The sequence below is a fragment of the Chiloscyllium plagiosum genome, unplaced genomic scaffold (assembly GCF_037043375.1).
Source record: "Chiloscyllium plagiosum isolate Xiang-an unplaced genomic scaffold, Cpla_swu_hap1 HiC_scaffold_23, whole genome shotgun sequence".
Lineage (NCBI taxonomy): Eukaryota > Metazoa > Chordata > Chondrichthyes > Orectolobiformes > Hemiscylliidae > Chiloscyllium > Chiloscyllium plagiosum.
In genome coordinates this window covers 59788102-59800965 of record NW_028270161.1, presented here as the reverse complement: position 1 = coordinate 59800965, position 12864 = coordinate 59788102, and the positions used below count along the sequence as shown (strand labels likewise).

The following is a 12864-nucleotide window of genomic DNA, read 5'->3' as shown; positions in this document are numbered from 1 at the left end:
AAATATTTCTTTAAGGAGAGTGGTAAGCCTTGAAATTATCTACCACAGTAAGCAGTTGAGGCCAAAACATGGAATGTTTTCAAGAAGGAGTTAGATACAGTTCTTAGGGCTAAAGGGATCAAAGGTTGTGTGGTGAAAGCAGGATGATTAGACATGATAATATTGAATGATGGAGTAGGATCAAAGGGCGTACTGTTCCTATTTTCTATGTTTCAATGGAGCACTGACAAAAAAGGTGTAGGTGAGTGGATGCTACAGATAGAAATGACAGTATGGAGCTTAATTCAGAGGATGAGAGGTGAAGACAGATTATGGAAGATCATCGGTGGTCAGGTGAGTTATTCCTGACACTCGTCCAACTAAAAACAAAGGACATGAAGATAAGATCAGAAATGGGGCCATGGGAGTGGATGGGGACAAAGTCAAAGATGTGCTTAGAGTGCAAGCAGAGCGTGGAAAAGGGAGGAAATCAAGGACAGGAATTTCGGATAAAAAGGAAGTTGTAATCAAGGATTACCTTTTGGACTCACCCTTTCGTGTCTCATTTTCCTAATGATAAGCAAGTCCAGCTGATTGCACTTAAAAACAAAGGTATCGTGAAATTTGTGGTGCAGTGGTAATGACCCTACCTCTAAACCAGAGACCTGGGTTCAAATTCCATCAATCCAAAGGTGTATAATAATCTCTGAACAGACTGATTAGAAAAGTTTGTGAAATTGGCAACACGCCAGTAATTGTGAAAGGTATCAATAACCAATTTATCTGTTGAGAATGGATTGGTTACCCCACCCTTGGCCCACTTCAGGTAAAAGTTGATGTCTTTGCTGTTGCTGTTTCTAATTTTCAGCATTTTAACTTTTTCTCCAACACTAATCTATCTGTTTTGGGGTTAAATTTACTCCCTCACTTTCTTTTACAGTATTAATTAGTTAAAAATAATAGCAATTCCCAATAGAAAGTTATCTGTGTACAGTTATCTGAAAAGCAGCAAGTATACATTAACAAAAATATAAACATTAATCATTTCTCTTTCTCGAAAACTGGCCAAAGTAGTCTGCAGCATTTTACTTCCACTGGGATATTACCAATACTACCAAACTCAAATAAACCTGGAGATTCAACTTGTCAAAGCAAACTTTCTCCTGGAGCAAAAAACTGTTTCCTAATTTGATTATGAGCATTAACAAATAATGTTTGATTTATGTCGTAATGTGCTTACTTTCTTAAAATGCCAACAACTTCCTTCACCCAATTTGTTATAAATTCGTAATTCTCCTCCCGTACCAGTCTGTCTAGCAACAGTACAAAATATTCCAGGAATCGACTTTTGCCTTTAAATTTCTTGACTGTAACAAAGAAGACATTAAAATTACTTTCAACAATGCAACATTTCTGTCAATTGCAAATTCAGTTATATTGCTTACAGGATTACTCTGCAAGATCATTGTGGTGTTTTGTGGCTGAATAAACAAGAATATGGCAAATTGTGAAGAATAAAACCAGACAGACTACCCACAATCAGCCAAGGCACTACATCCAGCTATGTCAATGGCACAGCCAGTCCAAACAACCCTGCAAAGTCCTCCTCATATGACAACTGGAACACTGTGCATAAATTGGGAGAGCTAACTCACAGATCAATCATGCAAGATTCATACTCAAAAGATGATACTTTTCACAAACATCAGATTCTTCCTAAACTATTGCCAATTGTACTGTCAATGGCTTTCCCATCATGGCCATAAGTGAAGTTAAGACTATAGGTGCCCACTGAAGACAATGCTCCTGACCACCAAATTATACCATGGACGTGGGTACATGAATTAATCTATCCCTTTTGTAATGCCGCAAACAAAACTGCTCTGTTAATCTCAACATGGTAGCATCAATGGTTAATCATGAGAAAGACATTCACAAGTCAAAGACAGTCAATTTAGTTTAATTTAACTTAAATTTACCTTGATTCAATTTAATCATTACCTTTGAATACATCCATATTTTGCTCTGATTTTTCACCTATTATTCCACAGAGTCAGGGGCAGGCACCAATGGCATAGACTAAATGCCCCTTTTGGGAAACCTCCCCTAACACCTGCCAGCTCTTTGCCAAGGGTTCCCAATACATGGCATAACCCCACTGATTATAAGGGATATATTCTATTTAAATTTATCATGTAATATTCACATACAACTGAATTACTGAATGTACAGAAATTTGAAAAGTTCTACCTGCACTGTAAGCAGTATTTACTGGTGCATATAAGATTGTTATATAAATCACAGCTTCATTTCCAGGCAACAATTCTGTTTTTCCTGGAAAAGTAATTTAAGATGAAGAAGAAAAACTTATTAATTTCAGAACATACATGGATATTAATCTAAAATTTGTTGTAAGTTGTTATACATTTGTTACATAGTGTCCCAAACCACTCAAAAGCTAAGGAACTGATTTATGAGTTGTAGAAAATGCAGCAGCAAAATGTGTGGACAGTTAGAGCCCACAAGTAGCAATGTGATAATGACCAGATTTGACAATGTTGATGGAGAGATAAATATATAGCAGGAAACAGGAAGGGCTACTCGATTCTTCTTCAAAATAATGCCATTTGATCATTCACAGTCACTTGCTGAGGCAGACAGGGGCTTTGTTTTACATCTTAACTGAAAAATAATGCATTCTAAAGCACAGCACTTCCTCAGCACTCTACTGAAGTGTCAGCATCAAGTTTGTACTCAAGCTGCTGGAGCAGGAACTCGCAATCTTTTGACACAATCTAATATCACATTTACTTTTTTTCAAATTTCTAAATAACAGAACTCATCAGATATTCTGCCATTATTTTCATTTAAAGTAATTGTGCACACGCCAAGTACATTATAACTGTACATGTGCAGTCTGTTTCTTCAAACACACTATAGGTAGATCTCCTATAATGCTGTAGCTGCGTTCCAATGAAACCTCGCTTAAGAAAAAATCTCTTAACACAAATAATGGGGATGATGGGAAAAATGGGTTCGGGCAGACCGGCAAAAAATATCACTCATGATTGCTCAAAAATTACCCAATAGTCTAACATAAAGTATCGCACAGCTATTGCTATTGCAAACAGAGGTAAGGGTTCTCGAAAATACCATTCTTTAATCCCTCAGCAACATTAGGAGCAAATCATGCTGCCGGAACGCATGTTATCTAAGAACTACCTAGGTCACTTCATTAATTGCATCTCCTGAACACCTCCCTCATTTCTACTCATGCCCTGTTCCAATGCAATCAATTACCTGACCCCACACTCCTTCACATTCACCACTTCTCCTGGCCCCTTCTACTCTCTCCCACTCATCACCTATCCTGACGCTCCCTCACTTCTTTACACATAATATCACTTCTTTTCCCCTTATTAATTTCCATCAATTGCCTTACCTGACCCTTTCCCACTGCTCATTATCACCTGCCCTCTCCAACGCTATCATTCCCCCAACTCAAACTTCCCTTTCTGGAACCTTTAGTGCTTCCAATGCTTCACCTCGATCACCACCCTTCTCCTGAGTTTGACTGTATTAGGCAGGAACGTTCAAAGGTTGATTCGAGGAGGCTGTTCACAGATAAAAGGACAGTTGGAAAGTGGGAGTTTTTCAAAAATGAGATAACGAGAGTTCAATGGCAATATGTTTCTGTTAGTGCAAGGATGGCTAGAAAAATTGAGGCTCTGGTCAAGAAAAGAAGCTAGGATAGAGTGAATCCCTTGAGTACAGAGGATGCAAGAGTACACTTTAGAGGGAAATCAGGAGAGCAAAAAGGGTACATGATAGCTTTGGCAGATGGGGAAAAGGAGAATCCAAAGAAATTCTACAAATACATTAAGGACAAAAGACTAAGTAGGGAGAGAATAGGGACCCTTAAAGATTAATGAGATCATCTATGTGTGGAACCACAGGAGATGGGTGAAGTATGAAACAAATATTTCATTTTAGTATTTACTATGGAGAAGGACATGAAAGCGAGGGAACTCATAGGATTAAATAGTGATGTGTCCATCTTACAGAAGAGGACGTGATGTTGATTTTAAAATGCATTAAAAACCCCCGGACCTGATCAGGTGTGTCCCAAAACTTCATGGGAAGTTAGGGAAAAGATTGCTGAGATATCTGTATTAGTCACAACCACAGACGAGGTGCCAGAAGACTGGAGGGTAGCTAATGTGATGCCATTATTTAAGCAAGGTAATAAGCAAAAGCTAGGGAATTACAGACCAGTGAGCCTGATATCAATGGTGGGTAAGTTGTTGGAGGGGATTCTGAGGGACAGGATTTACATGTATTTGGAAAGGCATGGACTGATAAGGGATAGTCAACATGGTTTTGTGGATGGGAAATCATGTCTCATTAATTTGAGTTTTTTTGAAGAGATGATGAAGAAGGTTGATGAAGACAGAGCAATAAATGTTATCGCATGGATTTCAGCAAGGCGTTCAACAAGGTTCCACATGGTAGACTGGTGAGCAAGGCTAGATGACACGGAATCAAGGGAGAGCTAGCTAATTGGATACAAAATTGGCTTGAAGATAGGAGACAAAGGGTGGTGATGGAAGGTTGGTTTTAGAACTGGAAGCCTGTGACCAGAAATGTACCACGAGGATTGGTGCTGAGTTCACTGCTTTTTGTCATTTATATAAATAATTTGGATGTGAATACAGGAGGTATGGTTAGTAAGTTTGCAGACCTGTAGTGGACAGTGAATAAAGCTATCTCTGAGTACAATGGGATCTCGATCAGATGAGTCTATGGGGCGAGGAATAGCAGATGGAGTTTAATTTAGATAAATGTAAGGCAATGCATTTTGGTAAGGTAGACCAGGGCAGGACTTATACAGTTAATGGTAGGACCATGGACAATGTTGCTGAACAAAGAGACATGGGGTACAGGTGCATGGTCCCTTGAAAGTAGGTAGAAAGGGTGGTGAAAGTGGTGTTTGGCACACTTGGTCAGTGCATTGAGTACAGGGGTTGGGATGTAAAATTCCACTGTAGAGAACACTGCATTCGGTTATGGTGTCCCTGCTATTGGAAGGGTTCAGAAAAGATTAACAAACATATATTCAGGATTGGAGGGCTTTAGCTATAGGGAGAGGCTGAATAGGATGGATCTTTTTTCTTTTGAGCCCCAGAGGCTGAGGAGTGATCTTAGGATCGGCATCATGGCTCAGTGGTTAGCACAGCTGCCTCACGGCAGCAGGACCAGGTCTCAATTCCACTCTCAGATGACTGTCTGTGCCGAGTTTGCACTTTCTCACTGTGTCTGCATTGTAGGGGGTGAGTCTGGGTGGGATGCTCTTTGGAGGGTCAGTGTGGACTCAATGGGCCAAATGGCCTGCTTCCATACTATAGGGATTCTATGATTCCTAGAGAGGTTTATAAAATCATGAGGGACATGGATAGGGTGAATAGCTATGGTCTTTTAACCAGGATTGGGGAGCCCAAAACTGGAGGGTTTAAGGTGAGAGGGGAAAGATATAAAAAGGACCTGAGGGGAAACTCTTTTATGCAGGAGGGTAATATGTGTATGGATCGAACTGCCAGAGGTGGTGGTGATGGTGAGTACAATAACAACATTTAAAAGGCAATTGGATAAGTACATGAATAGAAAGTTTTAGAGGGATATGGGTCAATTACTGGCAAATGGGACTCAATGTTCGATGTTCTATGTTCTATCAGTTGAGGATATTTGGTTGGACTAAAGATTCTGTTTCAGTGCTATATACCTCTATGACTCTATGAAATAGACAGAAAAGTAACCAAGTAAAGAGATTAATTTAGAAAGAGCAATAAGTTAGTAAAGGGATTTTGGGCGAGTTAGGTTCAAGACACCCAATTAGGTTTTCAACATAACAATGCCAGGTCAAAAATATAATCAAATAATACACATATAATACACATTTTCCTATAAGAAAATAAATTTCATTTTGCACGTTATTGTTTAGCATAACATTTTTTGGAATGATTACAAGGGATAATTTTGCTATGAATTGCATATAATAAAAACTGGCTACAGACAAAAGTGTTACATTTGTTGACATCAAATATCGTGATAAAACTTGTATAAAAAGATTCCTACCTTCCTTTTTCAGATCAGATGTAATATCATACATTTCTTTCACCTGCATAGAATTTTCAATTGCTAATTTCTGTTTTTCAATGGTGCTTTCCCATTTGTTCTATGAAACAAGGCATGCAAATATTTAGAAAAATGCCAAAAGTAGTTCAAATACTGCTACTCCACCAATAGAAGTGTTTTCTCACCAATTCTAACATTGTGGCTAAACTACAAATAAACCTGATAAACCACTGAAAAATTGTTTATTTGAATGTTTCTCTTGTCACTTTTCCTTCCATTTTCAATGTACAACTATGGTTTCAATTTATAGTAAATGTCCACCAATACTGCCAGTCTCCTACAAAACTTCAGTTTGAGGGTCTGTGCTTAATTTATGAACTTGGACAAAGAGTGATAGTAGTCAAGATTAGAGTGGTACTGAAAGAGAACAGCAGATCAGGCAGCATCCGAGGAGCAGGAACATCGACGTTTCGGACAGGAGCCTTTTATCAGGAATGAGGCTGGAAGCCTCGAGGGTGGAGAGATAAATGGGAGGGGGGTGGGACTGGGGAGAAGGTAGTTGAGAGTGCAAAAGGTGGATGGAGGAAGGGACAAAGGTGATAGGTTGGAGAGGGGGGTGGAGCGGATGGGTGAGAAGGAATATTGACAGGTGAGACAGGTCATGAGGATGGTGCTGAGCTGGAAGTTTGGAACTGGGGTAAGGTGGGGGGAGGGGAAATGAGGAAACTGGTGAAGTCCACATTAATACCCTGGAGTTGAAGGGCTCTGAGGCGGAAGATGTGGCATTCTTTCTCCAGGCATTCGGTGGTGAGGGAGTGCCGGTGGATGAGGCCCAGAACCTGCATGTCCTTGGTAGAGTGGGAGGGGGAGTTGAACTGTTCAGCCATGATGCGGTGGGGTTGATTAGTGTGGGTGTCATGGAGATGTTCCCTGAAGTGCTCTGTGAGAAGGCATCCAGTCTCCCCAGTGTAAAGGGAGCAACGGATGCAATAAATGACATTTGTGAAAGTATAGGTGAAACTGTGATGGATGTGGAAGGCTCCTTTGGGGCCTTGGATGGAGGTGAGGGGGGAGGTGGGCACAGGTTTAGCAATTTCTGCGGTGGCAGGGGAAGGTGCTAGGAGGGGAGGGTGGGTTGTTGGGCACCGTGGACCTAACCAGGTAGTCATGGAGAGAACAGTCTTTGCGGAAAGCAGAAAGGGGTGGGGAGGGAAATATATCCCTGGTATTGGGGTCTCTTTTTTAGGTGGCAGAAATGTCAGTGGATGATGCAGTTTACATGGAAGTTGGTGGGGTGGAAGGTGAGGACCGGGGTGGTCTGTCCTTGTTGCGGTTGGAGGGGTGGGGTTGGAGGAGGTAGATTCGGGTAGTGCGGGGTTCCCGAACTATGAGGTTGGAAGCTGTGGGTGGGAGATCATCTTCCAGACCACACACAACCTCATCACCTCAGGAGATCTCCTTCCCAAGATCCACAAGCCAACCCATCATCTCAGCCTGCTCCCACCCCACCAAACTCATCTCTACCTACCTCGAAACTGTCCTATCCCCCCCGAGTCCAGGAACTCCCCACATACATTCGGGACACCACCCACATCCTCTACCCAAGACTTCTGTTTCCCCGGCCCCCCAATGCCTCATCTTCACCATGGACATTCAGTCCCTCTACACCTCCATCCGCCATGACCAGGGCTTCCAAGCCCTCCATTTCTTCCTCTCCCAATGTCCCCAACAGTACCCTTCCACTGACTCTGATTTGTTTGGCTGAACTGGTCCTCACTCTCAAAAACTTCTCTTTCGATTTCTCCCACTTCCTCCAGACCAAAGGGGGAGCCATGGGCATCCGTATGGGCCCCAGCTATGCCTGTCTCTTTGTTGGCTACGAAGAACAGTCCATCTTCCATAGTTACACCAGCACCACTCCCCACCTTTTCCGCCACTACATTGATGACTGCATCGGCGCCACCTCATGCTCCCATAAGGAGGTTGAGCAGTTCATCAATTTCACCAACACATTCCACCCCGACCTTAAATTCACATGGACCATCTCTGATACCTCTCTCCCCTTCCTGGACCTCTCCATCTCCATCAATGAAGAGCGACTCAACACCGACATTTTTTACAAACCCACTGATTCCCACAGCTACCTGGATTATACCTCCTCCCACCCTACCTCCTGCAAAAATGCTATCCCGTATTCCAAATCCTCTGCCTCCTCCATATCTGCTCCCAGGAGGACCAGTCCCACCACAGAACCCACCAGATGGCCTCTTTCTTTAAAGACCGTAATTTCCACATGTTGAAGATGCCCTTCAATGCATCTCATTCACATCCCGCACCTCTGCCCTCAAACCCCACCCCTCCAACTGCAACAAGGACAGAACCCCCTCCGGTTCTCACCTTCCAACCTACTAACTTCTGCATAAACCACAACATCCGCTGACATTTTTGCCACCTACAAACGAACCCCACCACCTGGGATATATTTCTCTCCCCACCCCTTTACGCTTTCCGCAAAGACCGTTCCCTCCGTGACTACCTGGTCAGGTCCATGCCCTCCCAACAACCCACCCTCACTTCCTGGCATCCTCCCCTGCCACCGCAGGAATTGCAAAACCTGCGCCTACACCTCCCCCCTCACCTCCATCCAAGGCACCAAAGGAGCCTTCCACATCCATCAAAGTTTCACCTGCACTTCCACATATGTCATTTATTGCATCCGTTGCTCCCAATGTGGTCTCCTTTGCATTGGGAAGACTGGACGCCTTCTTGCAGAGCGCTTCAGGGAATACCTCTGTGACACCCGTACTAGTCAACCTCACCGCCCTGTGGCCGAACATTTCAACATCCCCCCTCCCACCCTGCCAAGGACATGCAGTTCTTGGGCCTCCTCCATCGCCACTCCCTTACCACCCAACACCTGGAGGAAAATTGCTTAATCTTCCGCCTCAGAACCCTTCAAACCCATGGCATCAATGTGGACTTCACCAGTTTCCTCATTTCCATCCCCCACCTTACCCCAATTCCAACCTTCCAGTTCAGCACCATCCTCATGATCTGAGCCACCTGTCAATCTTCCTTCCCACCTATTCGCTCCACGTCCTCTCCGACCTATCACCTTTACCCTTCCTCCATCCATCTATTGCACTCTCAACTATCTTCTCCCCAGCCCCACTCCCCTCCCATTTATCTCTCCACCCCTGAGGCTTCCAGCCTCATTCCTGATGAAGGGCTCCTGCCTGAAATGTCGATTTTCATGCTCCTCGAATGCTGCCTGACCTGTTGTGCTCTTCCAGTAGCACTATAATCTTGACTCTAAGTTCCAGCATCTGCAGTCCTCATTTTCACCAAGGAGTGATAGTAAATGATTCAAACAAGACTCCCAGGTTAGATGTCAAAACATCTGGGGCAGTCTGATTGTATCCTCTGCAAACAACTCTACAGTCACATTTTGAGGAACAATGAGTGGGCTATAATAGATATTCTTCTGGCCAAAAGTAGGCAACAGAAAGATCGGGTGACATTCTCTGAAAATAATTAAGACAAGTTCTGGAATAAGGTAAGGTATACAGCATAATTGTGGGAGATCACTGTACAAAGCATTTGAACAAAATTTGAATTTTCATTGAGTTGTATTCAAACTCTAAAATATATGACACCTCTAATGTATTTCATCAATAATGATATTTTTAACTTACAAAAATTAATACAGTACTAAACTACATATAAACTCAGCCAGTAAATCAAATTCTGCTGAAATGGGACATCTCATGGGATACCCCACTTGTTGGACAAGTACACAGTGAGATTTTATAAACATTTACCCATAAAAGGAAAAGACAAAAAGTATGTCTGTTTAAAAGGATTGAGAAGCAAACCAAAGAAGTGAAATAAAAAGAGGACAGAAAGTTTAAAACAAGAATGAAAAGAAAGGAATAAGTGATATAAAATGAAAGCATGTAAAATTTGACATCTTTCAGATTTCATTAAGCAATTCACAATCTGAAGGAGTAAAACCACAAATTTATAATTGTTTGCTTTCAAGGTGAAGGAGATTGATGAATACCTTTTAACAACAATCATGTTGATACAAGGGCACCCAAGGTAATTTAGACTTAACTTTCTAATAAGCAATTAACGTAAATTTCCATGAAAGTGATAAGAAAGTTTAAGATGAAATGCAATTTTTGTGATTTCACTTCACATATTCTCAATAAATGGTGTTTGCCAACCTGCATATTAGTGATGACATTCATCATTCACACATCCATGCTTTTCAGCAAAATCTGGCCCCTTGACTCTAAAAGACACAATTATAACTGCACTATGCTAATGAAAAAACATTTAGATGCATACTTTTATTGCTTCAGCTTCATCCTCAACGCCTCCAGCCTTTTGTTCTGGAGTAATTTCCTGATCTGCAGATTGCAGAATCTCCTTTCCAATAAGTACAACTTCTAAAGCAAGATTATACTCTTTCCAGAATCGTAATACCTATTAACATAGCACAAAAACAGTTTAAACTTTTAAATGCTGGAGTATCAGATTTGCTACCAATTGAACAGAGGAAAGGTAACCAGCTTACATTTAAAACATATGAAATTATAAATGACGCTAAAAATTTCAATCCAAAAATTAAAGTAGAAAGTTCTAAATTCTAACATAATTACATAATTTGATGGAGGAGCCTCACATTACTTTGCACTGAAGCCACACGCCAACAATGTAACTAAAACATACACATGGAAAATGCATGTGGCAAAGAGGGATCATGAACAACATTCATTGTCCTGTAGTATGGTTTTGCATCTTCAGCTGCAATTCAGCACCAATTTTGGATAGGTGTTGTATGATTAGCTTTGGGATTTATTACCTCCAAGGATGTGGACGGAGATAATATTTTTGCCTGGTAGGATGTTTTGTCTGTAAACAACATATCTCAAAAATTAATAGACAAATTTCAACAAGACTATGTATGCAGAAAGGCTCACGTAAGAACTGACCTTTGGCAAAGAAACAGATCTGTATCCAAATCTTTTTTTTAAAATGACCCTTTAAACATTGAGAGATAGTATGGATAGACATTTTATTAGACTGTCATGGTTGCTTAATTTTGAACCTGTCATGGCTGTCAAAATTTGAACAAAGCTTTCAGAACAAATTGATGGATGTGGATTTTCCTGAAGCCTTCTCAGTATCATGGAAGCTCTGAAGCAAAGATTTACTTTTTAGTTTTGTCGTCATACAAGATGAAGCAGGCTGTAAAAAGTCTTAGGGCAGGGCTGATTAATTGCAATAACGCTGAGTTAAAACATCATGATGCTGTACTGAATGAGCTCTTCGCGTTTCTTTATTTTATCATGCCTTTGGGAACAATATTTAATCCCAATTTAAGCAGGACCTGTGTGTTCTACTGAAAATCCAATCAACTTGCTACTTCTGACAGGATCAGAGCAAATATATAGTAATTGTCTGGAGGTTTCCAATAAGGATATAAACCGCTAATGCCAGAAGCAATATCTCTCTAGAAAGAGCCATTTTATTGGAGAGCATGGAAAAGTTTCTTTTGTGAAACATAAGAGAAAACCCCAATCAGAAGGCACATACATAGAGTCATTTAGTGAACAGAAGGTCATTTGGTTCATGCTAGCTATTAATGGGAATCTAGTTTGTGGGCGGCATGGTGGCACAGTGGTTAGCACTGCTGCCTCACAGCGCCAGAGACCCGGGTTCAATTCCCGCCTCAGGCGACTGACTGTGTGGAGTTTGCACATTCTCCCCGTGTCTGCGTGGGTTTCCTCCGGGTGCTCTGGTTTCCTCCCACAGTCCAAAGATGTGCAGGTCAGGTGAATTGGCCATGCTAAATTGCCCGTAGAGTTAGGTAAGGGGTAAATGTAGGGGTATGGGTGGGTTGCACTTCGGCGGGTCGGTGTGGACTTGTTGGGCCGAAGGGCCTGTTTCCACACTGTAATGTAATCTAATCTAAAAAAATCTAATCTAGTTGATCCCATTGTAGCCCCATAGTCTTGCATGTTTATTTTCTTCAAAGTTCCCAACCAAACTCTTCTTGAAATCATTGATTGTCCCTGCTTACACGACTCTTATGAGCAGTGTGTTTCAACACACTAACACTTGCTGTGCGAAATTATTTTCCTCCTATGGCCCCAACATTTCTAGTCGAAGTGTTCCCTATTCCTTGTACTGTGAGCTCGTGAGAATAGATTTTTCTCCAAATCTATCATAATCTTGTACACCTTTATCAAATCTCCTTTGTTCCAAGAACAACTCTGGCTTCTCGAACTGTAACCTTGGAACTAAAATCTCTGGAGCCATTCTGATAAATTTCCTCTGAAGGACCTTCACATCTTTCCTTAAGTTAGATGAGTAGAACTGGCTGCAATGCTCCATTCAACTCCTTGAGTTCTCTGCCTGAGCATCACAGGTCCCGAATCCAGCTAAAAAATAGACAGAACCCTGTGCTGTCACAACCATTTGATCCATATTCACCACACTTCCAAGCAAGTCAGCACCCCAAGCCCCTCCCCTCCAAGGAATCCGATTTGCTACAGCAACGTACAGTTTTATATGAACATTCTGGTTTGGAATTATGGACAGTGAGGGTAAAGACTTCAATTTCAATCCATTGCATGGCTGGCCAGTAATCGCTCCTGCTTGTAAATATAGTTGCTGTGACTACAAAGAGCTGTGGTGGTGCTTAAACATAGAGTTGCCGAGTCCAGAGGCAGAAATGCTACC

At 41.7% G+C, this 12864-nt stretch overlaps 1 protein-coding gene across 1 annotated transcript in view; it reads right to left on the bottom strand.

Moving 5' to 3' along the window:
- cfap54 (cilia and flagella associated 54) overlaps positions 1 to 12864 on the bottom strand; it is a 527984-nt gene that overhangs the window by 301526 nt on the left and 213594 nt on the right. Inside the window, exons 28-31 of the mRNA XM_087999737.1 lie at positions 10465 to 10602; positions 6112 to 6211; positions 2230 to 2313; positions 1220 to 1346 (exon numbers count right to left, since the gene is read on the bottom strand). Of these exons, the coding sequence (XP_087855863.1) occupies positions 1220 to 1346; positions 2230 to 2313; positions 6112 to 6211; positions 10465 to 10602 (449 nt within the window). The remainder of the gene's footprint in view (positions 1 to 1219; positions 1347 to 2229; positions 2314 to 6111; positions 6212 to 10464; positions 10603 to 12864) is intronic.